We start from the raw sequence: 26,909 nt of genomic DNA, 5'->3' as shown, positions 1-26,909 counted from the left end.
TGACTCCACCTGCCAGATTTCTGTCATTCTAAGGCCTGATGTACATTTAAAAGTTTTGCCAGCATAAATTTGTTGATTAGAGGTGACCCAAAAAAAATCACCCCTGTTGCCACACAGTTGTGCTAGTAAAAAGCTCTAGCACAGATGCAGCTATACTGGCAAAAAAAAAAAAGAGTCCTTTGGCTAGTATCGCTTATTTCATACGGGGAACTGGTATAAGCTATATCGGTCAGAGTTCTTTTGCCAAGATGAGCTGGGTCTATACTAGAAAGGGTTTGCTGGTATAGCTACACTGTGTAGTGTAGGCAAGACTTAAGTGTCAGCCAGGGAGCTAAAGGCTGGTTCTCATGGCAGGAGCCCCCCCACCGTAGTCCTACCCAGACCCCTTCTCTTCACATCTAAATCTTGGGGATTGGCCAGTTCCCAAGGCAATACACACCTGGGGATCTGTTTCTGCAGCATTAACCCGTAAGAACTGGCTCTGTTGCACACTCTCTAAAATAAGCAGCCCCAAGCAGTGCATTAAAGTTTGAGTCACCTGAGAAGTCTCTCTCTCATTTGGCCTTGTGCCACCACTCAAGATAGGCAGGCATTGGTAACACACTTGCCAGTCAGTTTTCAGACACAATTATTGTAGCCAACACAGTCTACACCATTTGCTAAAACAGCTATGGTCCAAATCCTGACTCCACTGCACAGTCTGAGTAACGGGACTGCAATGAGGATCCTCTCCCCACAGGCTGAGCAGCTGTTCTGGAGCCATTGCACTATGTCCCATAGCGCATGTGCCCTCCCTGTGTTTGTGCAGGAGGAGAGAGAAGAGCTTGTGGATCTAAATAATTCCAGAAATGCTACCCCTGCAGACTAGAATGCAGCTCAGCTCTACAATGCAGACAGTGCTGACCACCTCCCAAGGATACTCCATCACCTTCTGCAGTGAAATGACACTGCTCCCTTTGCTCTCAGGTGCTTCCATGTCTGCAGACTGGGGGGGGCAAGTTTGCCCATGTCAATGCACCATCACTGCCAAGGTTTCAAATACCCAGTGGTACACTATGGGCAAATTAGTTATTTAACATTTCCCCTGCCAATTTTGTAAAGGCAATTCCTTATGTATCAGAGCCCAGCTGCCTTTTCAGTAACAGCTTGGTTTAGCCCTAACTTTCTATATCTCCGGCTTTGAAAACACCACCTCCTCAGGACACTTTCACCTCTGACCTCTCAACTACCGATCTTGGCTCACTGTCACTCCAGCTGTGCGTTAGCTCCACACACAGAAAAGAAGAATGGGGTCTCTTTACTATTTAAAGATTTCCCCATTCTCTCGCTGTCCCTGTGGCACTAAAATTACCTTAACCACTTAGAGTGGTGGTTTCAGGTGGGGAACAGAGAGAGAAGGGGAACCCAGCAGGACAGAAATGGGTGCAGAGACAAGTGGAACATGATCAGAATTGGGGCTCAGTCTGGGCAACTACCTTCTTTGCCCTGGAGGAACTGATCACTCCTGGGCCCATCCATGCCACGCCCAGGAGAAGCTGCTGTGAGCAACATGTGACTTACTATTCACACACCCCCTTGCCTACGGGCAGGGAGCTTGTGGACACTCTGTGCTGGAAGAGGTCAACCTTTGGATTTGAACTCAGGGAGCGAGTGGGTGGAGCTCTCTCACACAGCTCCCCCCCAACTCCCCTTGGCCAGACTCATCCCACAACAGTATTAGTACCTAAGCAGAGTGGGACTCCAGCTCCTGCTGCAAAGCCTTAAGTGGCTATAAGGTAGTAAAGAGACCACTGATTCTACAGGAATATAGATAGCAATTAGAGCTGGAGGGAGCTCTACTAGATAACATACAATCCCAGTCCCATCCCCAGCCAGGATTATTCCCTATACTGCTTTGCCCAGTCCCGAGTTAGCAGGCTGCTGCCACTTTTCTTGGGAGACTTCCACAGCTTAAGAGACAGTTTGATGATTCTTACTTGTTATCCCAGGTTGATGACGTAATTGTGGAGGTTCTGGTTGATGTAATTCACAGTGGTGTTAAAGACACGGTATAGAAGGGATGGCATTTTGTTTGCTACTGTTCTGGCTAAAACCATTGCTAGCACCAGCATGGCTTTCTCCCGATCCATTTCTAAAGGTACGGTTCTCATGAGCCCCTCCACTGTATTAGACAGACGCCTCATTATCTCCTGAACAGAGGGGAGAGAAAAAATACAGTAAGTCTCTCTAAATATCCCACTATGGCCTGTAAGAGTGACAAAACATTCACCCACCCAACTGCCCCAAAACGCTGCTACAATCCCTTCAACTCAGAAGCACACATGGACTCATACTGGGTGGTGTTTCACACCTTGAGTGGCTTTTATGCAACGGGGTTCACCGTCATGAACCGCAGGATTTACACAGGACAGAAGTTACATATAGCTGCTCTGGATCAGTGAAAAATACATACATCCCCAGCAACACAATCTAGATCAGTGGTGGGCAACCTGCAGCCCGTGGGCTGCATGCGGCCCATCAGGATAATCTGATTGCGGGCCGCGAGACATTTTATGGATGTTGACCGTCCACAGGCCCGGCCCCCCGCAACCACTGGGAGCTGGGGGGCTGTGCCTGCTGACAGTCAACTTCAGCAAAATGTCTTGTAGCCTGCAATCAGATTACCCTGATGGGCCATATGCGGCCCGCAGGTTGCCCACCACTGATCTAGATGCTGCACAAACTAAGATGCGTAACTACTCTAAACAACGCACAAAAAGCTTATCTAGTCCCACGCAAAAAAGGTGCATGTCTCTGCCTCCTATATTGCTGGAGTTTAAAAGTTTTACGCCAAGGTCATAAATTGGAGGCCTAACAAGGTCCTGAGCACTCTCAGCTGCCACTGAAGGTCAGTGGGAATTGTGGCTACTCAGAGTCTTTCAGGACCAGACCGTTAGATTTTATACAACAAGGGATTTTATTATATGAATAGACAGATTGTTTAAAATAATCCAGCATTGTCTACCACGCACCACTTGCTGAGAGTTTGACTCTGGAGCATAATAGATCACACACTGCATTTGCCTGTAACTTGCACAGAGATGCTTGGGAAACATATCCTGGGCAAGAGTGGATGAGCGCCAAAATGCCACACTTACCTGAAGATAATGGAGAGCTCCAAGGAGGTGAACAAAACTGACTAGCAGATCTAGATCTCGGTCCTTCTGAGAGGAAGGATGGTTTATGGCTAAAGCACATGAGTGGAGTTGGAAGAGCTGGTCTTTATTCCTTCCTCTAAGGGTTTTCTGCAACATCCAACACTCTAGTATCTAAGTGTTGCTGAGTTTCTGCAACTGATAGTATTACTTAAGCACCAGTGTGCTTAGCTGTGTACATGAAACAGCTGAGAGTCTTACAGTCTTAACAAATGCACAAGGTTCACTGTTAGCTAAGTCACTTAGGGCACACCTACACTGCAAAAGCCAAACTAAATCAAAAAACCCCACAAACCCACAGCAGTGAGTCTCAGAGCCCTGATCTTCAGGCTAAAATGGCAGTGGAGTGGAGATGTTCCTGCTCAGGCTGGAGCCCAGGCTCTGAAACCTGATGACGGGGGTGGCTCTAAGAGCCCAGACTCCAGTCCAAGCAGGAATGTCTACGCTGCTATATTTAGCCCTATAGTGTGAGCCCCAGACAGTTGATTCAGACTCTGAGACTCACTGCTGTGGGTTTTTTTGCAGTGATTTTTGGCCTGATTTTCAGGAGGTGCTGAGTCCTTGCAATTCCCACTGATGTCAGTGGCCACAGAGTGCTAAGCACATCTGAAAGTCAGGCCCTTACCCTATCTGTGCCTTAGCTTCCCCACTGCAAGATGGGGATGACAAAACTGCTGGACCTACCTCTCAAGGGGGTGTGAAGCTGATGTAATGTTTTCTGGGATCTTTACATGGAAGGTGCATGCAAAGGATGGATTCTTGACCTGGTCATGCTGAAAGCAACAAACTACCTAAAATAACAATCCAGGCAACTCTCCATTCTTGCTGATCACATCCAGAAGGATCTGTTACATTTTCGTCTTTCTTTAGTTATTGCTAATCAGCTGAATTCCTCACTTACCTCTTTGGTCAGATTCTCATTCACAAATTGCTGCACTAGATCATTTACTACTCTCTGATCGATCTCCCTAGCCACTTGGTCCCCGATCTCAGCAAGCCGAGCTCCGATGAGCTGGAAAATGGCCTCATCAACCACAGAACCTAATTCCAGCAAAATAAAGAGATGGTTTTAAACAGGATTTTGTTCACACACAGACATGACCAAATCTAGGTCCAGTGCAGGTGTACAACAGGCTCAAGTACCCCAAAAGCGCTCTCGCTGTCATCTGCGCACAGCAGCTCTTCCCACAAAGTGTTCAAAACTACTACACGCCTCAGGGATCATTCCACTCATCACTGACATGCAGCCACCTCTGAGGTGGAACACGATAGCCCGGAATGGAAAGCTGAATGTCCAGCAGCACTATGCAATAGTTCAGGAGAAACATTATCTCACTCAAATGATACTTCAGGGGGAATTTAAAATATAGCTACTGAAATGAAATTTGGCCAGGCCACTGTGGTAACACCCTCATCCTGGAGGGTAAAAAAGCCACGTGATCTTTCACAACCATGGTCAGGACCTCTTACATCTTATCTAGAATACAGCATCTCTATTACCAGAGCCACCTCTGACACCATCCTGGGGCCATTAGTTCAATACCGATTTGGAGGGCAGAGTGCCACCTACTATAAACACCTGGATTTATCTGAGAGATCACCCATCCAAGAGTAGTTAAGCAGGCCCAGCCCTGCTTAGCCTATGAGACTGGATGAGGTCACAGCCCAAGGTGGTATAGCAATGCCCCTGGGGGCACTACACTGTAGATAACAGTCAATACTACTACTATTGCATCAGCCATCTTTGGATACTGTTTCCCCATCACATAGGCAAAGCAAAATGTGGTGAATTTCAGCCCAAACAGCAGAGATATGAGTTGTTCCTAAAGTCCCAGTTCTAAACTAGCTAACAGGTGCCAAGTATCCAAACACTTTCTAAAACTCAAGGCCTAACAAAGTAGACTGGAGTTTGGGGCTCCATTAAGGCAAACTGCAAGGTTGTGGAAGAAAAGGCATCTAAGTACTATGGTGAAGAGTGCTCCAGAAATACCGAGACAGGTAAGATAAGGTGCTAAGCATCAGCTGTACCATCTGAACTGAGAAAGCCCAATTTGTTAACATCAAGAGCCACAGCACAGCAATATTCCACAGAGAAAATATTCCCTGTACCATTCTGCTACAGAAGAGATCAGCTTCAGAATGGTGGGATAAGGGAAGGAGGAGAGTACTTACCTGGCTCACCATTCTGGAACCGGCCACTCCGATTCCCATCTGTCTGAAGCTCCCCATCATCAAACTCAACAGAGAGGAAGTTTTTTGATGGGGAAACCATCACCTCGCTTCTCAGAGAATCCAGCTCTTTGCTGAAATCACAGTTGTGACAGTTCTTCAGAAAGGAATACACGAGGATGCGCTCCACCTGTACATCGCCATGCAGACCCTAAAAATAAGCACCAATAAGTCATCATGAATCTGACAGCCAACAAGACACTCCTGCCTGAGAGGACTGTTTTCCACTACTGTCTCTCTATTATGGACCTCCTCCAGGAGCCTGAAATAATGTTAACCAAAGAGGTTGCATGACTGCATTCTGATTGTCATGGCTTTGTTTATGTGTAGGACCTACAGAAAGTGCTGCATGATTTTTGTTTTTACTAATCCAGTGGTGGAAGGATTAATTTAAGATGCTCCATGTATTTCAAGCTGCAGTTTAAAACTACCATTTTAAAACATGTACTTACACAAAACTTCAGACCATAAGCCTGTTACCTTGAATTTGGGAACTGATTATTCTATTTCCCGTTATAAATATAAGCAACTGATGTCCATTTACCATTTAAAAATAAGCAATGTGAGATATTAACCAGGGGAGGGTTCTCACACCAAAAAAAAATACAGACTCTTCAAAAGTTAAGAGCACATCTTTCATCTCACTGTTTGACTGGGACCCAGACAAGGTCAATAATGACCATGTTCAGCTAGCATCAGAAAGAGAGCATTCAGCTGGAGTCTGATCTCAGATATGCAGGCACACCCATCCATACAGACTGGGGAATGAGCTGCCTGTATGGGTGGCAGCATGTTGGCAGAAAATCCAAGCTGTACAGAAACATGGTGCCTGCATACCCAAACTTGCACAGGGACTAAGAACCAAAATGAGTTCAGACTGAGCATCCCCCAAATTATTAAATGTTAAAGACTACACTTTTTTTGGCCTATATTTTAAAAAGTGACTAAAGTTGAGCACCCAAAATCACTAGATACCTCAAAAGAGGCCTGATTTTCAGAGGGTCGGGGCAGAGGGAAATCATACCCCTTAAGCTGGGCACACAAGATCACCAGTCACTTCTGAAAATTTAAAAACTTACAGAATTTTGAAACATAAAACCTTTTGGAACTGACCTGATCCATGCTGGCTGCTGGGCCGGTGCAGCTGAGTCCTTCCCCTGCAAGGGAACAAAAGGAAGATGCCAACGAGCCTGCAAGCCACTTTGTCCCAGAGATTCTCCTTGACAAGCCTTTACTGATCCAGCCCTGCTTTGCGAAGCATGGGCCTTCCCCAGGAACACAGGCTTGGTGATTTGGCAGTCATAGGGAACGCTGTGAACACTGGACCAGATGAGCAAGTAGGCCCCTTTTTAGGAGTGAAGAGGGGTGGGATAGGAGGACACAATGCCTCCCCTCACTGGTAGCTCCACCTTCCTGCTTTATGAATAGGCATGATAATGGGGGGGGTGGGGGTGCTGACAATCACCATGACAGCAAGTGACCTAGAAAGGAACAGGGGCTTTTAGAGTCAGGGCCTTCTGCCTTAGGTGGGGCCAGCTGTTGGAATGGAGAGCAAGTTTAGCTCCAGGTGGACCTCTGGCCTGGCTAGTGAAGGATCCAAGATGCCCTGATCATAGGCGCCGACTCCATGGGTGCTCCGGGGCTGGAGCACCCACGGGGAAAAATTGGTGGGTGCTCTGCACCCACCGGCAGCTCCCCGCCCCAGCTCACCTCCACCTCCACTCCGCCTCCTCCCCTGAGCGTGCCACCGTGTCCTGCTTCTCCTCCATCCCCTCCCAGCGCTTGCGCTGCGAAACAGCTGTTTCGCACAGCAAGCCTGTGAGGGAGGAGGGGGAACGTGGCACGCCTGGGGGAGGAAGCGGGCTGGGGCGGGGATTTGGGAAGGGGTCCAATAGAGACAGGGAGGGGCAGAGTTAGGGCAGGGACTTTGGGGCGGGGTGGAGTCGGGGCGGGGTCACGAGCACCCACCGGCGCAGAAAAAAGTTGGCACCTGTGGCCCTGATTACCAAGTCATTTGGTTCGTGGTAAGGGTATTTTGGTAGCTTCCTGCCTTTAGCTGTGGGACACTCCTGTTCATTTATAAGTGAATCAGCCTGAGCCAGCCAACCTTGCACTGCCCCTGGGGAGCACCTAACACACAGCCTGCCCCCTAGGTGTACAGGAAATAACCCAGTTCAAGTACCTGGTGTTGTCGTGAGTCAAGCTGTTTGTATCCTGCCAAAGGCCTCCAATCACGTTTAACAAAAGCTCCTTAGCACAGCCATGCCACGCTACAATTCCAGGAAAACCTAGAGGGGGAACATGAGCAATCAGTCACAAACAAACCGTTTTCAGAAAAAACAACGAGGAGTCCTTGTGGCACCTTAGAGACTAACAAATTTATTTGGGCATAAGCTTTCGTGGGCCAAAACCCACCTCATCAGATGCATGGAGTGAAAAAAAAAACCAAAACAGTAAGTAGAATATATATTATAGCACATGAAAAGATGGGAGTTGCCTTACCGAGTGGTCAGTGCTAACGAGGCCAATTCAATTAAAGTGGAAGTGGCCTATTCTCAACAGCTGACAAGAGGGGTGAATACCAAGGGAGGGAAAATTACTTTTGTAGTGCTAACGAGGCCAATGCAATCAAGGTGGCCCATTTCCAACAGTTGACAAGAAGGTGTGAGTCTCAGCAGAGGGAAAATTACTTTTTGTAGTGACCCATCCACTCCCAGTCTTTATTCAGACCTAATTTGATGGTGTCCAGTTTGCAAATTAATTCCAGTTCTGCAGTTTCTCGTTGGAGTCTGTTTTTGAAGTTTTTTTGTTGAAGAACTGCCACTTTTAAGTCTGTTATTGAGCGTCCAGGGAGACTGAAGTGTTCTCCTACTGGTTTTTGAATGTTACAATTCTTGAGAATTTCAGAAAGGCACACGCACAAATGCCTGGAGCTCCCTCTGCTGGAACAGGGGGGCTTCTACTTAGTTTTTTGAAGGAATTTAGTTCAGGTGAATAGTGCCAAACGCAGAGCTCTGAACTCTGCTCTCTGTCCAAAGAGCGGATACTGTGTGGGCTTCAGTGTTGCAAGCTGGCCCCACATCCCAGCCCATGTACACCAAACCTGACCTGGATGGGCCCAGCTGAAAGGGGAGACAGGAGTTTCATCTCCAACTCCACTAACTCCTTGGTCTCTGTGCTGAGGGTGCCAGCTGCAGTGGTGTTTGTTTGTTTGTTTGTTTTGCAATGTGGACACCAGTTCACCCAGGATGGGCTGAGGGCACCAAGACACTTCTGATGTGATCTTCCAGTCACCACTGACCGGCACTAGCTTTAAACTTTGCGCCACTCCATAACACTTTCTCACATCTGTCCTGGCCCCTGTTGGAACAGTTTAAGGTGGTGAACAAAACTCTGCATTAAAATGACTCAGAGTGCAGGTGGAAAAGAGGAAGCGAAAAAAAGCAGAAACTTACAAACTTCAAGCTCAGATGCAAGCCACAAGAAGACACACATTGTTCAGGAAAGAAAAGGTATTTCCCAGCTTTTTGGAGGGTTTTTACAGATTTGTGATTTCAAAAAAACAAAAAACCCCCACATACAAATACTTGGGCAGCAGTTCTTTTATCCATGATTTCTCAGAATTTACTTGGTTCCATCTAACAGCCACACATTAACCAATTAGATCTCAGAAAAAATTGGGGCCCTGCATCAGACCATTGGTCCATCTAGTTCAACACCCTGTTTCAGTCAGTGACCCACAACATATGTGATGTAAAAATCTTCCATAATGTACCAGACCAGCTGTGTCATGAAGGAGGCAAAAAGACCTCCTTTCTATTCTCCTCCTGATACCAGAGAAAACACCCCAGACTCCATTTTGTACCTCTGTCTTCCATTTTAAACGAGCAAGAGGCACTCCATGATTAAGTGAAAGCTGCAGGTCACACAGACTAAAAATAAAATTGGTGGGAAAACCAAAGTAGGAGAAAGGTCAGCAGATTATAACTATGAGGTAAACAACAATTGCAGGCTAAAAACAGAACTGATAGTTTGAAATGATTGGCAGTTGGCATGCACCCAAGTAAGATCTGACAGGAAGATATTAGCAGAAGTGTCTAGAAAGTTCTGACAGGACAGTATAAAAGTCAGGGTGTCTCAGTAGACAACTGACATGAGGGAAGAGCTGAAGAAGCAGAGACCTGAGACCTGAAAGACAAGCAGAGAAAGCAGCAGCACCACCACCAGAGGGAATCCTGTCAATAGAGCAAACTCAGCAGACAAAATAGGCTTGTCAGTCAAAGTTATAGTCATAGTATAGGATAGCACAGTGTGTGTGTGTGTGTGTTAATAAAGATATATGTATGTGTGTTGATTGTGGAGGAAATGTTTATATGTAAGACCTAAAGAACTGTTATCAATTACTATCAGCAACCTGCAGCAGACTGGCCATCGGAAACAGGGTGCAGCCACTTAGGAACATTTCAAACCACAAGGCAATATGGTTTGGGATGCTCTTTGAATTGCTATAAGGGAATCTGCACCAATAAAAAGGTGCCGGGTTTTGGAAAGAACACTGTTTTGTGCCAATCATTTATCAGAAGGTTGTAACCGTGTCCTCCAGGTATTTCCTTAACCACCCTGGAGACCCAGACCTTAGGAAAACAGGTTGGTTAATAAGTGGCTGTTTTGAGGGAACCATTGGTAAACCTGGGACAGAGTAATAAGTGAGCTATTCTGGGGGCATCCTAATTCTATTTTCGAGACCCTGAAATAGGTTGTTTGATCACCCTTTTCTTAGGCCTTGTCTTCAGTACAAAAAAGCATGTTGTTAACTTGAGGTAAAATCCTAGTGAAGACAAGGCAGTTTGTAGTTTTCACACAAGCTAGCAGGTAGAGGTAAACCCTGGGCTCCCCCATAGTCTTTAATTTGACTCGCTAATTTGTGTGGAAACTACAAATTGCATAATCTTCATGAGGATTTTACTTCGTGTTAGTTAACTTGAGATAAGAACACCCCTCTTTTTTTTTTTTTTTAAAGTGAAGGAAGACTTGTATATATTCTCCTCCAATGATGGCCCACCCCACTACTAAAGGGCGAAAGTTAATAGTGCCATGCTAAAAAGTCTATAATTAATGTCCCTAAACATTCTCTCAACTTTAATGTACACTGCACCATCATGATAGGGTTTTATTTTTTTTTTGGGGGGGGGGGGGGTCTTATGGTTTAAGCTAAGAATATGGAAAGGAAGTCCTGTGTGACTGCCTATTCACCATAAGGCTTGTCTTCACTGCAGAAGTAACCTGGCCTCTTACTCAGTTGTTGCCCGTAACCTGATTCCTGTCCACACATAAAAACGACCCTACATCAGAGGGAGAATCTCAGCTTTCAAGTAGTATCAAGCAATTTCTACATCTGTTGTTCTGCAAGATAATGGAAACAGTTAAAAACCATAGTGGAGTTGAATTGTGGGGGGAAAGCAAAAGTGTAATCCAAATGATGTGTTTTAAAAGCATGGGTGTCACATTTATCTTCATATGTGTTCTTATATATTAATAAAAATAATACATTCAGCAAAACATAAAGGCTAATATCTGTAACTCTGCTGTGGTCCCTGCTCCCTGAGAAGCTGGCTGGTGCATGGTTATACAAGCACAGAAATACAGGGCTGGAAAGGACCTCAAGAGGTCATCTAGTCCATCCCCCTTTGGAGGGGTAGGACCTAGTAAAGCTAGACCATCCCTGACAGAGGTTTGTCCAACCTATTCATAAAACTCTTCAATGATGGGGATTCCACAACCTCCCTTGGAAGCCTATTCCAGTGCTTACCCACCCTTATAGTTAGAAAGGGTTTCCTAATAGCTAATCTAAATCTCCCTTGCTACAAACTAAGATGATTACTAGTTATCCTACCCTTGATGGACAATTAATCACCATCCTCTTTATAACCACCATTTAGGTATATGAAGACTTGTATCCAGCCCTCTCAGCCTCCTGTTCTCTAAACGAAACATGTTCAATTCTTTCAGCCTTTCCTCAGACGTCCGGTTTTCTAAACCTATCATCATTTCCGTTGCTCTCCTCTGGACTCTCTCCAATTTTGCCACATCTTTCTTAAAGTGTGGCAGTCAGAACTGGACACAGTACTCCAGCTGAGGCCTCACCAGCACTGAGGAGAGCAGGACAATTATCTCCCATGTCTTACATAATGTAGCTAGGAAAGAACTAAACAACTGCTTTATTCCAGGTATTTCAAAACACAGGCTTGTAATCTAGAGTCTCACTAGTATAAACACATACTCTTAATATGTTCCAGCGACAGCTAACTAACTCTCATCACCATGTTTCCCCCACCACGACATACACATTGTACTCCAACTTATTCAAATATCTTAAGGAACCATTTGAAACGTTTGAATCATTGTTTTAGATAAACTTCTCCTTCTATATGAATTTCACAATGAGGGGCAGAAATAATATAAGTGCATAACAGCTCTGACATTGTTTGAACGTGACTCATCATATCCTAGGGCTGCCATTTCCAGCTCACGTACGCATACTGTGGTGACTAGAGGAGAGCTAGCGTGAGTATAAACAGTAGTGTAGCTGTGGTAGCATGGGCAGTGTCAGCACTGCTCAGTCATGCCAAGTGCAACCTCGCCTGAACCCTGTGGATATGTACTCAAGATGGCTCAGTTGTGCTGCCACTGCCCATGCTACCGTGGTTGCACTTCTACTCATACTCATGCTAGCTCTCCATCAAGCTAGCATGAGTACGTGTGTATGCAAGCTGGGAATCGCACTCCTAGCTCGGCATGTAAAGGTAGCCTAAGAAAAAATACTTAATATAACAATAAGCCACTCTAGGGGTCTTCGTTACTAGTCTATCAGAACACACCTCACATATGTTTCGGATGACCCAAGGTGTGGACCAATTATCTAATGCACTCTCAAGTGGCTTACTGCTATTAGAGTTTAGGGCCAAGATTTTTAAAAGTGATTAGTGATGGAGTGCCTCAATTATTGGGCACCCCACTTGAGATAGCTTAAAGGGGTCTGATTTTCAGAGGGTGGGTGATCAGCACTTTTTGAAAAATCAGGCCCCTTTTTAGGGGTCTCAAATTGGACCCCTAAAAAAAAAAAATGGAGCCACGAAGAGTCAGTAAACACTTGAAAATCTTGGCCCAGATCATTAGTTTTAGATGTATTTAAACTTTTAAAGAGACTTTTAATTGTTTTTCATCCTTGCACTATGGAAAACAGTTTGTGGTAGAAAAATATGAAAAAACACTATGGAAAAGGCCATAAACTCCCTTTCTGCTTTGGATGTTGATTTATTATATTACTCCTTTTATTTAGGAAACCTCATTAGGTTATTTAGGAGCTCATTAGGCCCCACTCCCCAAGCCTGCCTGCCTGCCCTTAAGAAGCAGTTTGCGGAACAACAGTGAAGTTTCAATTCACTTTCTACTGAAAATAAACCCCACTGGGAGCAATTCAATACTCCCAATTATTTATTTAAACAAGTGAATTTAAAACAGCCAGAGGCCACAAATTGCTTCTGAGAGGCAGGGGGGCATTTAAAAGTCAGTCACTTTAATTCCTTTTGGTCTTCACTCCCTCCCCCTCCATGACGCCTTTAAAAACTCATCTTGTTAATTTAAATGCAGAATTGGGAGTCTTAAACCAGGTCTCAGTTCACTTACGAGCAGCTTGTCTAGTGCTCCCTGTGACTGCAGGTTGGTAGGCTGGAGCCATTTCCCTTTGAAGCCCCACTGCTAAAGTCCCAGTGTATAAAAATCAAGCATATCCATTCAGCCTCGGTTAGCATCCTTGCAAAAACATATCGCTGTTCTTTCAGACACACATTCCAGGATCTGCGTGAGCTCTTCTCCTAGCCCAGAGTCTGAAGCATCTGTAGTTGGCAGTACAGGGAAACAGTGTAGAACAAGGGAAGTGCCAGGCTTCTGTTTTTCCTGTAGTGCCTAGCAGCCCCAATCACAGACCTGTTGTGCTAGGTGCTGTACAAACACAGAACAGAGATGGTTCCAAAACTGCTTAGCAATCAGTTCTTCAAAATGAGACTGAGCAGCATTGTCCAGAGAAAGCTAGTTACCAGGTAATTATGGCTCACAACCGTGGCACGACTTGGGAATAAACTCGGCAACATCAGCAGGTAACTCCCAGAAAAGACTAGAAGGTGGACATATTTTTGGTGATGTGGACATGTGAGCGACTGCTACAGTCTGGTGCACATCAGGCCTCACACGCTTCAAAAGATATGCCTCTGTCTAAAGCAGCAGTTGGAAAAAAATCACTTGCAAACCAGCCTTGCCTAAATCTTTAGGCACAAGTCTGGCAATTTCTTCATGTTGTGCTGGGCTGTCTCTGCACAATAAGGACTGCATCCTGCATCGTTTAAGTCAACGGGAGTTTTGCAGTTAGCTTCAGTGGGAATAGGATCAGGCCCTATATTCACCCAAACAACACTGGATTCCAGACTGGCCTTTCAAAATCTAGCCATGGTCCCCTGGAAAGCACTAAGTGCAGATTCACGATAGTAAAGGTATGTAGAGTTGCTGATAGCTACAACACTTGTAAGAACCTAGCGAACCTTGGATGATGGATGTCTAGAGCTCCTATATCACAAGGTCCCAAGACAGTGACACTTACCTCCTCCTGGCAACAGATGGCTGCCAGAGCTGCCTTATTACACTCCCATCAAGCCACACAAACAGTTGGTCTTAGCTTGTAACCCCTGCGGGGCAGCTTCCATCACAAACAAAAGCAATTATCAATTTCTGCTGCACAAAGACCACATCCCCAGTGTTATTTTATTCCCCACCTCCTATGGGGTTGCCCAGCCCTGTGGCCTGACTCAGTGCCATGTGCCATAGAAACTTGAGGGAGCGTGTGTGTTAAATAAATATGATCCCTACATAAGATTGAGGAAGAAATGCATCCAGCAACAACCTGTTGCTTTAGAAAGATGCAAGGTCCATTGCGTGAATCCAGGTGGCAGTTTCCACAATACAGAATTCTGCAGGTGTACAGTTGTCACCATGATATTTAACACAAACAGCTCCAATAGGAGCTCTCTCTGGGTCTCCCAGGGTGTTAGCATCGGTTTGGAATGCAATTTTTGCAGGGCAAGGACCAAGTCTCCTGTTTTTCAGCAGCTCCGTGCAGTGTCGGTACTTTTAAGTGCTCCCCAGTGCATTTCGAAGTGCAGAAGATTATTTCCTTTGTATAAGTGTGGAGCACTTTAGGCTCTAAATCCAGCAGCGTATAGCTGACGGTGCGGGCTGCCTATAGCAACACAGCAAAGCAGTAATGAAGGGAATGAGGTGAACCACAGTTATCTACACAGTAACGTCACACACACCAATTCAGGAATAAGAACTGTGGCCAAGTGTCCTGCCTAACCACATTGAGAACCTCCTTTGTGTAATGAACTGTGCGGTGCAACTGGACACATGCAGTAGAGACACAATGAAATCATAAGGGAGGTGCTTATGAGATACATGGGGCCCAATTCTGTCTTGGGCTCTGATAGTGTGAAAGAGCTGCAAATGAAAGATCGTAAGTGGCCCCTATGCTGCTCCCCTTGCAGCCCCAGCAAAACAGAAGGAAAGTAGCACAATGCTGAGAGCTATAGAAGTTCTCAGGTGCTGTGCAACCCATAGGCAGCCCTGGGGAAGCTTGCCCTTAAAGTATTTCCCCAGAGCTTTGCAGCAGCCCAGAATGTAGACGGTTAAAAACAGTCATACAAAGCCACTTTCATCCACTCTACTCCAGGGCCACACCTTCTGTGCTGCATCTCTTAAAACGCTCAGCACAGAATCTGTCTCATGAGCTGTATATCTATTCACCAGCATTTCACTCACTCTTCCTATGCAGGTCTGCAGATTGCACTATTAGAGAATTAATTGGCCATATATGATCTTCAATCTTGTCAGCAATTATTTTAGCCTCAGCGATACCAGGTTCTTTTTCTAGCCAAACAACTACACTTTCCAGCAGTAGAAACTCATGCATGCATGGTATGGATAATTTAGAGCAGTTTGTAGAGGGAACATCTGAGCTACAACACATACAAACAGAGAAACGATCCCCTGGATAGAAACAATGTATCAGTCAGGAACATCAGCTGCTTTTTTTGTGCACTGTCAAGATACTTATCTTACTATAGCCTCTTTCACTTCCGCATGAAGAAGTTCTCTAGAACTGAAACTGCAATAGCCTCTGAGGCTAGGTCTACACTACAGCGGGGGGTCGACCTAAGATACGCAACTTCAGCTACGTGAATAGCGTAGCTGAAGTGGCGTATTTTAGGTCGACTTACCTGGCTGTGAGGATGGCGGCAAGTCGACCGCTGCCGCGCCGCCGTCGACTCCGCTACCGCCTCTTGCCGCAGTGGATTTCCGGAGTCGACGGCAGAGCCATCAGGGATCGATTTTATCGCGTCTTCACTAGACGTGATAAGTCGATCCCCGATAGACCGATTGCTACCTGCCGATCCGGCGGGTAGTGAAGACGTACCCTAAGTCATCAGGAAGGGGAAGTGCATGAAGTGTACATTGGCCTTCCATTGCCAGCCAGCCTCACAGCTAAGCTCGGTGCCTGGCAACAGGGATGTCGCCATCGTTAACAAGAATGAAACTTAGCTCTTATCTAGCTCTTTTCATCTCTAAACCTTAAAGTTCTTTAGGGAGAACGGGAAGTATCATCACCCCCATTTTATAAATGGGGGAAACACAGGGGGGGGGCGGGGAGGGATAGCTCAGTGGTTTGAGCATTGGCCTGCTAAACCCAGGGTTGTGAGTTCAATCCTTGAGGGGGCCACTTAGGGATCTGGGGCAAAATCAGTCCTTGGTCCTGCTAGTGAAGGCAGGGGGCTGGGCTTGATGACCTTTCAGGGTCCCTTCCAGTTCTATGAGCTAGGTATATCTCCATATATTATTATTAAGTGACTTGCCCAAAGTCACCTAGAAGGTCAGCGGCAAAGCCAAGAAGAGACCCCATCTACTCTGGAGCCTTACTCGCTGGGACCCCGAAAGCAAGCCTCAAACATATGAAAAGTGGTTTACATAACAAGCACCATAGACTCAGCCATCAGGGCAAGACAGATTGCAGAGGAGAGGAGAAAAGTAAGTGGGAGCATAGCCATCCTCATTGCCAAAGTGTTACATGCCGGAATTCGGAGTGAGCAACAGCACTGTAGAGCTAACAGGTTCTTTATTCCAGGGACTTCTAACTAACATCAGGGACTACTCCGGATATATACACACATGCACATCAACATCAGCAAACTCAACGCCATCCATCCCAAGAGGACTCACATCACCAAGGCACTGGAGTGCCACGCTGCTCTGGCTGTCGGAAGCAGTCACTGTCCCATGTTCAAGAGGCACTACAATGGCCCAAAATAATCAGGAGAAAATATCAGACTTCTCCCCCACCCCCACAAGAAAATTCAAATTTACATAAAGACCACAAGCTCCTAAGTCAAGTCAGCATTTTTGAAAATCCTACCTCTAGATGCCTAAATGTGGACGTAGGAGCCTAATTTTAGGTACCTCTTTTTTCAAATCTTGGCTCAAGTCTGATATTTTGCTTAAGTTCACTTCATAGGGCCCCTTTTGAATGTGGAAAGAGGTGCAGCCTTTGCAGCCAGGGCACCTCAGACTTTGCAGGGAGAAAGGATCAAGCTAGAGCCCTGCAGTGGGTCTGGGATCCCACGGGTTCCATAGGACCTGCTGCCATAATAACGGGAGTGGAATTAAAGAATAGTCCTATGCAGGGCCCTAGATCACAGTAGAGGTGCATATAACTTTTATTTAAGTCTCACAGATGCAGCTAGTGGTTTAATGAAGCACAACAATATTGAGGCAGTTATTTTCATAAATGGAGTGACATTGGTGTTTATATGGTTCCCTCTCTCTGAGCCTGCTACTGATAGAAGAACACATAGGCAAACTAATATAGTGCCTATAAGGCCATCAGACTTTGCCAAGCACCGGTCAAGGACCAATGATCCCAAAGAAAAGGATTTGATCCCAGCTTAAGGAAAGAGAGGAAAGAGGAAGGAACAGAGACAGGCCACCCCCAGCCTAGAAGCCAGGAGGTAAAGGATAGGTGGAGTGTGGGCAGAGGCAATTATTCTGCATATTTGCACCTGTGTTGCTTTGTGACATTAAGAACATAAAAGCAGCCATACTGGGTCAGACCAAAGGTCCATCTAGCCCACTATCCTGTCTTCCGACAGTGGCCAATGCCAGGGGCTTCCGAAGGAATGAATAGAACAGGTAATCATCGAGTGATCCATCCCATCGCCCACTCACCGCTTCTGGCAATCAGAAGGTAGAGTCACACAGAGCATGGGGTTGCATCCCCGATCATCTTGGCTAATAACAATTGATGGACCTATCCTCCATGAACTTATCTAGTTCTTTTTTGAACCCTGTTATAGTTTTGGCCTTCACATCCCTTAACAACGAGTTCCACATTGTGTCAATGGATTGCTGCAATCTGGTTAATATTACAGTTATTGGCTTGAAATATAGTGATATTGAGCACCCCAGCTCCCATTCACTACAAAGGGAGCTACAGGTACCCACAACTTTTGAAATTCAGGCCACTAAACACTGCATTTTTCATACGCACACCTCAGAGATTCAAAAGATGGCTAGGCATCATTATCCTCATTTTATAGATGGGTAAACTGAGGCACCAAAAAGTACAGCAAGTGACTTGAGGTCATAGCAGGTGACTTAGCTGGGAACAGAACCCAGATCTCCTAAACCCCAGTGATATGCTTTATTCACTGGGCCATTTGGGAGAACATTCCACATTTTAAAAAAAAGTTTCGGCAAATCCTCTCTCAAGCCTGCTTTAACTCCAGGCACACACACTATTTTAGTCTTGGCAGCCTATGGGTTCTCTTGCACATTTACCCAGAAAAGTTGTCTACTGTCACCAAGGGTCTCTTGGAAGCTCTGGGCTGGAAAAGTCTGAGGGATTCTATTCCGTATCACCACTTGTCCACAGTCAGAGCAGACGACCACCAGACCCGGAGAAGGTGTGAAACTAAGGTCCTCCTTGCCTGACTCTGGTGACTTACAGTCCCTAGGGCACTTATCAGAACCAGAAGGGAAATTTTTGCCAGAAGAGCTAGGCCAACAGTCTGCTATTCCTAGCAGCCATGCCCTCTGGCTTAGGTTACCATCAGATCATAGTAAATCTGGGAAAGAATATCTGGCCCAGATCCATACAGAAACACTAGAGATATCTGGAATGCTTTCTAAAGGAACAGTTATAGAAAAGCCTGGTATGCTTAGCTCATAATGTGAACATCTGAATGCTGAAACAATCTGGATCATCCAAAGCGTCTATGTTAGGACAGAGAATGTTTTTAGGAGGATAGGATCAGAGCAGCCTACTAAAATTAAGCTCGCAGAGGCCTAATCAGCTTCTCCACAGTTCAGAGTGTGTAGTAATTCCCTATCAAGAGAACCAAACTCCAGCCAGTTGGTCACCAGAATTATTCAAACTGGACCTGCTCGCCTGTCTAGAGTCAGAATCATTCACCACAGAATGAACAAGCAGAGGGGTTTCAGGCATGAACACAGAGACAAGACTTCACAGAAGTCACACTGCAGGCTGTGTTCATGTTTCCAGATCAGTCATCTTCACATCTGGCAGCTTCTCTGAAACATGAGCTTTCATTTTAAATGTTTCCATTGGACTTTTCCCAAATACTAACGCAGTATAATTATAAACCTCCTAAGAGCTAACACACCCACTTCCTTCAGGTAGGAAATGATCTATTAGTATGGACAAGTCAACAAGATGTTCCATACATGGAAAAAGAAAGATTGGCCCTATGTTTAGCCTGAATGTACTGTGCGGTAGGATAATCCAGCGCCTCGCTGTCCTGTCTCTACTCCTGTTTTGCAACAATCCCACCGCACTCCCCCACAAAAAAAGTTTAACAAATGGATACCAAATAAATTCAATGGCCAAAATTATCAAGAGTGATTAATAATTTTGGGAGCATGACTTGACACACCTTAAAGGGCCCTGATTTTCAGAGGGTGGGTGCTCAGCACTTCCTGGAAAATCAGGCCTCTTTAAAGTGCCTCAAGTTGGGCACCCAAAAATTGAGTCATCCAAAATCACTAGTGACTTTTGACAGTCTTGACTATTTAGCTGTCTCTCTTGACTTATGCCTTCTCGGGGGGGGGGGGGGGGGGGGAAGAGAGAGAGAAAGAAGAGGGGAAAGCATCTCTTTCAAACTGCTTTAGACAAGAATTTACAAACAGAGGGAAATCTCTGGTTTCCAAAGAATTAACCCAGGAGGTTTGCTGTCTGATGCAGGGGATTACGTGGTTGGGTTTTTGAGGAGCATCTTCCTAGAATCTGCATCTATTATGGCTATGGCAACAGGCAGATTTTCATACAGTTACACAACATAACACACACTACTTCCCCCTCCCTCCCTATATTCCAGCTGACATTGCTACAGACTTAGGGGAAGCAGCTCCCCCCCTCCTCCAACTAAGAGGCAGAGAATGACGTGGTAATCCAAAGTCTAGGTTCACTAGGGAGGAAACATGACTGTACATAAAAGACCCAGATGGCATTTCACTTTCAGATTCGACTTGTCAGTGTCAGGAAATGCAAACAGCTTCTGAGCACTGTAGGGCCCAGAAAATGGATGTGAAACCCCAAAGCTCTGTGATCAGCTGTCCCACGTGGACTTGCTTCAGCAAAGGCAGCCCAGCTGGGAAGCACTAGATTAGCAGCTACAGTGCCCAAAGGAATTTGTCGTCAGAGGGTACAATGTATCTCCCCAAAACCGTCACTCCAAGATCTCAGGGGCAGATTTACCTAAAATACATTTCCCCCCTTAAAAATTAGAGACCGAACAGATGTGACACTAGACTGGGCAGCCCATTGGGCTGTGCTACATGGGCAGTCCAGGTACAGTGAGGGTGAGTGCCCTAGGTAACTGTAGTGTGCGCAGTGTCAGGAACTGTCTATAGGTCTGCTTGTTCCAGGGGTCGGAAATACGGCACAAGGTGAAGCTTGCAGACACTTACGCATCCACAGAATCAGACGCCCCTTAGCATCTCACCTGAGGCTGAGTAAAGGCTTTGATTGTAGGTTCTGGGGTGAAGGGAAGCAGGGGGTCCTACAGGGGAAAATGATTTAAAACCATAATGAGAGTGGCCTGTTTTAGTGAGAGTGGAAACATTTTGGTGTCTTACTGATACCTGTAGCCTCTTCCTCCTGTTCACATCGGGCTGGATCCAGGGTCCATTGTAGTCAAAGGGGCTCTCCATTTACTTCAATTTGTGTTGGATCAGGCCCAGGGAGAGGAACTGGAGAGACCAGATAGCTGAGTCCAGAACAGGACTCATTGTCCAAGGCAGCTCTTACCACTGGGCTCAGGAACAGCTTCACACAAGTGCCAAAGGCCTACGCTCTTATTAGTTCAAGGTGCCACAGACTAATCTAAGAAGAAAGAGGGAGACTCTCGGAGGAGCCCTGGAAAGTGGGGCAAAGAGGGGAGTTCACATACAGCATTGTGAAATTTTGCTGTGCTGTTCGGCGAGCACCCCAGGAAGAGTGGAGGAAGCAACTTAGGCACGCTCTGCAAGACCTGGAGTGGGGTACAATGTTGAACCATGTTTACACACTGTCCTTGGAGTAGGAAGGCACCAGTGAGAACAGCAGCATCCCATATCACAGCAGCATTTCCCCAACTCCAGCCCGAAGAAATATTTTCAGACACAAAATCCTACAGTACGTTCATTGTAGGACTCAATAGATGATTTATCTTTAGCCTCCCCTTCCCGTAACCACTCTCTCTCACGTCATGTTTGTCCAAATCACAACTGAAAAATTTTGGGGGCAGCGACTGTCTCTCTCTGAAGCAAATACATAGAATCATAGAATTGCAGGGCTGCAATGGACCTTGAGAGGACATCTAGTTCAGCCCCCTGTGCTGCAGCAGGACCAAGTAAACCTAGACCATCCCTGACAGGTGTGTGTCTAACCCGTTCTTAGAAACCTTCAATGATGGGGATTCCACAACCTCCCTTGCAAGTCTATTCCAGTACTTCACTACCCTTATAGTTAGAAAGTTTTTCCTAACATCTAACCTAAATCTCACTTACTGCCGATTAAGCCCATTACTTCTTGTCCTGCCTCCAGTGGACACAGAGAACTGATCACCATCCTCTTTATAACAGCCCTTAACACAGTTGAAGACTCATCAGGTCCCTCCTCAGTCAAGACTAAACATGCCCATTTTTTAAACCTTTTCTCATGGGTCAGGTTTACTAAACTTTCTATCATTTTTGTTGCTCTCCTCTGGACCCTCTCCAATTTGTCCAAGTCTTTCTTAAAGTGTAGCACCCAGAACTGGAGACAGTACTCCAGCTGAGGTCTCACCAGTGTTGAGTAGAGCAGGACAATTACTTCTGGTGTCTTACATATGACACTCCTGTTAATAGACCCTGGAATAATATTAGCCTTTTTTGCATCCGCATCAAATTGTTGATTCATATTCAATTTGTGATCCATTATAACACCCAGATCTCTCTCCTGCAGTACTACTGCCTAGCCAGTTGTTCCTTATTTTGTAGCTGTGCATTTGATTTTCCTTCCTAAGTGTAGTATGTTACACTTGTCTTCCCTGAATTTCATCTTGTAGATTTCAGACCAATTCTCCAGTTTGTCAAGCTCATTTTGAATTCTAATCCTGTCCTCCAAAGTGCTTGCAATCCCTGCCAGTTTGGCGTCATATGCAAGTTTGATAAGCATACTCTCCACTCCATTATCCAAGACATGAATGAATATATAAAACTAGTACTGAACCCCGGACAGACCCCTGCAGGACCCCACTATATCCCTCCAGCTTGACAGCAAACCATTGATAACTATTCTTTGAGTATGGTCTTTCAACCATTTTTGCATCCCCCACTTACAGGGATTTCATCTAGACAACATTTCCCTAGTTTGCTTAGGAGAATGTAATGTGGGACAGCAACAAAAGACGTGCTATATCTTGATTTTAGTAAGTCTATAAGACACCCCCCCACATTATGCAAGTAACCTTGTCAAAGAAGGATATTGGTTGGTATAGCATGATTTGTTCTTGACTACTGGCTATTATTTGTAATCTTAGAGGCTTACAAATTGATTATTTAATAATTTATTCCAGTATCTTTACAGTTATCAAAGTTAGGTTGACTGGTCTGTAATTCTCCAGGTCCTCTTTATTCCCCCTTTTAAAGACAGATACTGTATTTGCCCTTCTCTAGTCCTTCGGGATCTCACATGTCCTCCATGAATTCTCAAAAATAATCGCTAACAATTCCAAGATTGCTTCAGCTTATTCCTTAAGTGCTCTAGAATGAATTTCATCAGGCCCTGATGACCTGAATACATCTAATTTATCTAAATATTCTTTTACTTGTTCTTTCCCTATTCTGGCTTGCATTCCTTCCCCCTTGTTGTTAATTGTGTTAAGTATCTGGTCACAATTTACCTTTTTAGTGAAGACTGAAGCAAAACAGGCATTAAATACCTCAGCCTTCTTGATGTCGTCCTTTATTAGCTCTCCTTCCCCGCTAAGCAGAGGACCTCCAGTTTCCTTGGTCTTCTCTTGTTCATGAATAAAATAATAAGTTACAGCTGGAATCAAATCCAAACCAAAACTCTAGAGCTGAACTTCCCCAAACTTAAGGGCGTTCAAACTTCAGTGTGAATTTTGCAGTTTAGTTCAAGCTCTAAGGATAGCTTCCTTCTAAACAATATTAATACGTGCTTGGCTCTGTGCAAGACTCAAAGGTCAAGACTACCCCTGCCCCAAATCCCTTACAGCCTATCAGACAATTAAGGCACAGTCCATGAGATAATCAGTGGGAGGTGCTATGCAAAGAAATCATCATCATCATCATCAAGTGCTGCATTTGTCAGCAATTTCAGATCCTTGTCTGAGGAAACACCTATTACATGGAAATGAAAAAACAGCTCATTTGCAGTCAGTTCATAATTCACTTGAGAAAAGGAAGTCACCCATCAAGCTGACTCCCCGCTGGGGGTTAGCTCACTCTGACAGCTAAGTGGGGAGCGTAGGAATCTCTCAGAACATTCCTACAGAGGCCATGATCTCACACCTGTGACCTGCTATTCATGCAGACACTAGAGCAATGCTTGGGTTGACTGCATATACAAAGTGCTAATGGTTATGCTGTTACTCTTCCGCACAGGCATGCACTACAGCAGTGGTGGGCAACCTGCAGCCCATCAGGATAATCTGCTGGCGGGCCGCGAGACAGTTTGTTTACATTTATTGTCCACAGGCCCGGCTGCCCGCAGCTCCCAGTGGCCGCAGTTCTCTGTTCCTGGCCAGTGGGAGCTGCGGGAAGCGGCGTGGGCTTCAGGGATGTGCTGGCCACCGCTCCCATTGGTCAGGAACGGCGAACCGCGGCCACTGGGAGCTGCGGGCAACCATGCCTGCGGACGGTCAATGTAAACAAACTGTCTCGCAGCCCGCCAGTGGATTACCCTGACGGGCCGCAGGTTGCCCACCACTGCAGTACAGCATAGCACCATGCACTCAGAGTGTCACATACAATTCTGTGACTTTAAAGTGCCATTCTGTGCAGGAAAGGACTCTAAAAATGGTATTGTGTGGTTCCTGGCTCTGTGTCTTGCTGATTCCAGATCAAATGTGCTCACTCTCTTAAAAAATATTTGAACTACCAGCCCTTCAAACTCATGCTGAGATGCAAGAATCAAGCTGGGTTCATTTTCTTACGCACTATCATCTGTTTACATAAAAGTAAACAATATGAGGAAACAACATGGGCACAGTTGGATCTCAAAAAACCATGCTTACTAAAAAGACACAAACATGCCAGGCCTCGCTACATACATACACGCTGCTGCATGACGATTTCTGAAGGCTACTAAAACAGAACTTGGTGAGCAACACTAGAGACCTCACACACTATTTAAATGGATGCTACCCTATTCCTATGCACAATAGGCCTCATTGCCAGTAACAGCGTTTCTGAAGGCTTGGTGACACCTCTGCAGCCCCAGTTGCCTTCAGTGGGCTTGCCAAACTGCTTGGAACAGTTGTCCTGATGATGCTCAAGGAGGAATAGAAACCAATTCACCCTCTCACTTGTGCTGGCTCCAGCTGGGCTAACTCAAGTAAAAAGCAGGGGGGGAAATCATTTTTATTCCTAAATATAACAGATTTATATCCACAGACAGGATCAGTGGAGTGAGAAGGTGCCGTTTTTATATAGTCACTTTTCAGTACAAGCCACACTTAAGTCCTAAACATGTGTGTGCTTTTAAGCTCAGAGTAGAGTTCAGTGTGTCATGTGGTGTGCAGTTTCTCACAACATAAAACCTGCCCTAAAGAGTTTGCAACCTGATGATGCAAACTGTACAGCACCGAGCAAAACGGAGCCCCATTCTGGGTTGGTCCCTATGCATAATAAATATGATTAACAACAACAGTAGACATGATGGAGCAAGTGATAGTTACAGGCAACAGGTGGGGGAAATAGGAGGCTGGGCAACAATGGGCTACAAAAGATCACGTAGGTACTTAGTTATTATGGACACATCTTTTTATAAAATACATTCCCCCTCTATTTGTATAACCCAGGCTGGCACAGTGTAGATCTTTGTGCTCCCTGCCCCACCAGCAGCTCCTTCACCTAAGCAGTAGAGAGCTGGACAGGATATTATTTCTTTTCCCATACAAAAATAACAACAAAAAACAAAAACACTTTTTGTTGTTTCCATTGAAAGTTTTTTTTTCTCTTTGTGGGTTTTTCCCTTCATTTTTTGATGAAAAACTGGCAGATGAAATTTTTGAAATATCGACTGCAGGAAACCAAAACATTTTCAACAAAGAAGGACATCTTTTGCAAAAACTTGTTGTCAAAAGAAGTAATTTTCTGTTAAAAAACATTTTGATCGGCTCTACAGAGGTTACAGAAGAGTCTGCTACAACCACTATGTAGAGGACCTCATCCTATAGCTCAAGCTGTAGTTTCTTGTACTTTGACCGTCCCAGGTTCAAAACCCACTGTCAGCTCATGTAGGGAGAGTTACATATACTCCATTCACACTCTAAAAAGCTTGCTCACTCAATTCCCTCTTGCTCCCACTGCCCTGCTGTCACCCTCCACCACACCAAGCATCTCTCCTCCCCAAACCCCATCCAGACACACCCAAATGTATTATTTATCATTGTAATTGCAGCATCGGTGTCTGTGTGCTGCTCCTGGTGAGTAAAAAAACAACTGAATTTACCATCCATCAGGGCAAGCCAGGCCCTGAGGGGAAAAAGAAGTGCCCTGATTGAATATGGTGATAGGGATGCACTATGCAATCATTTAACTCCTGGTATAGGGAAACCCAGTAAGTGACAGCATAAGCGCCAAGCCTGCAGACTGTCTGATTTTTATTCTTTTTTTGGAGGTGCCATTCCTGGATTCCTCTGATGTGAACTTGAATGCAACCATGGCCATGGAAATCCAGAAACGGGAGCTTTGGCAGAAGCAGTCAACCACCAACCAGGAAGGAGTTTCCTAGTTTTGCTACAGGATTAATTTCTTCCTCTTCCCTCCACAAGGATCCTACCCAGAGAACACCAGAAAGAAGGCTATGGGAAGCACTGTATAACTCTCACCAGGGCAGCAGCAAAGGGCCTTGCAGGGACAATCCCAGCAAAGCTGAATAGGAGAGAGGCAATCTGGCCGTCCTAGAGGGGTGAAGATGAAAGAAGACAGTTTGACTGAGGCTCAAGAAAAGAGATGGAGAGGAAAAGCTCAGGAGGCATAATGGGGGGGGGGGTAAGAGGCGAAGACTGGGAGCAGTAGGGAGGAGGAAGACTAGGGGAGAATGGAGGAGAGCATGCTTGGGGGAGACAGATTTTCCAGAATGGAGGTAAGAGACTGGAAAACACAAAGTAAAGGAAAGAAAAATGACAAGAGCTGAGAAACAAAAAATAGAGCAGAGAGAAAGAAGAAAATTAGAGGGAAAACAATCCCCAGGAGAGAAAAATTTTCAACACAAGAGAGACAAGAAGGCAAAAGTCAGACACAGAAACGGCTCCTTACAGAGAAGCTTTAACAATTTCAGGGAAAGAAGATGGAAGTGAAATGAAAAAGACTAGAAGAAAGAGGAGGAACCAAAGCTCCCACAGCTGCAATTAGATGGACATGGGCAGGCAAAACCCGGTGCTGAGCACCACTGATCTCAAAGGGAGCACACCCACATTGATCCAACCACAGGATCATGGCCATGAGCAGGGCCAAATTAACCCACCTGTGGGCCCGGAGCTATTAGATTTTGTGGGGCCCCGTATACAAGTATTTTTCCTAATTTAAAACAAAATGATCACAATTATGGATTCGAGGCTATTAACGCTATACTAAACTTGCCTTTTCATTAACATAAAG

The 26,909-nt window shown here is 45.4% G+C and overlaps 2 protein-coding genes across 2 annotated transcripts in view; one reads left to right on the top strand and one right to left on the bottom strand.

Annotated features, from left to right (window-relative positions):
• Nucleotides 1-25,988, top strand: part of BCL2L13 (BCL2 like 13) — a 104,502-nt gene extending 78,514 nt beyond the window's left edge. Inside the window, exon 9 of the mRNA XM_026654342.1 lies at nucleotides 25,927-25,988. Within this exon, the coding sequence (XP_026510127.1) occupies nucleotides 25,927-25,949 (23 nt within the window). The 3' untranslated portion in view covers nucleotides 25,950-25,988. The remainder of the gene's footprint in view (nucleotides 1-25,926) is intronic.
• BID (BH3 interacting domain death agonist) overlaps nucleotides 1-26,909 on the bottom strand; it is a 28,854-nt gene that overhangs the window by 765 nt on the left and 1,180 nt on the right. Inside the window, exons 2-6 of the mRNA XM_024210480.2 lie at nucleotides 7,606-7,711; nucleotides 6,537-6,580; nucleotides 5,367-5,574; nucleotides 4,096-4,235; nucleotides 1,977-2,189 (exon numbers count right to left, since the gene is read on the bottom strand). Coding sequence (XP_024066248.1) covers nucleotides 1,980-2,189; nucleotides 4,096-4,235; nucleotides 5,367-5,574; nucleotides 6,537-6,545 — 567 coding nt within the window. The 5' untranslated portion in view covers nucleotides 6,546-6,580; nucleotides 7,606-7,711 and the 3' untranslated portion in view covers nucleotides 1,977-1,979. The remainder of the gene's footprint in view (nucleotides 1-1,976; nucleotides 2,190-4,095; nucleotides 4,236-5,366; nucleotides 5,575-6,536; nucleotides 6,581-7,605; nucleotides 7,712-26,909) is intronic.

This window comes from Terrapene carolina, unplaced genomic scaffold, assembly GCF_002925995.2.
Source record: "Terrapene carolina triunguis isolate 2854851 unplaced genomic scaffold, T_m_triunguis-2.0 Scaffold190, whole genome shotgun sequence".
NCBI classification, from domain to species: Eukaryota; Metazoa; Chordata; order Testudines; family Emydidae; genus Terrapene; species Terrapene triunguis.
Note: the sequence above shows the minus strand (reverse complement) of the source record. Positions and strands in the feature narration are given on the sequence as shown.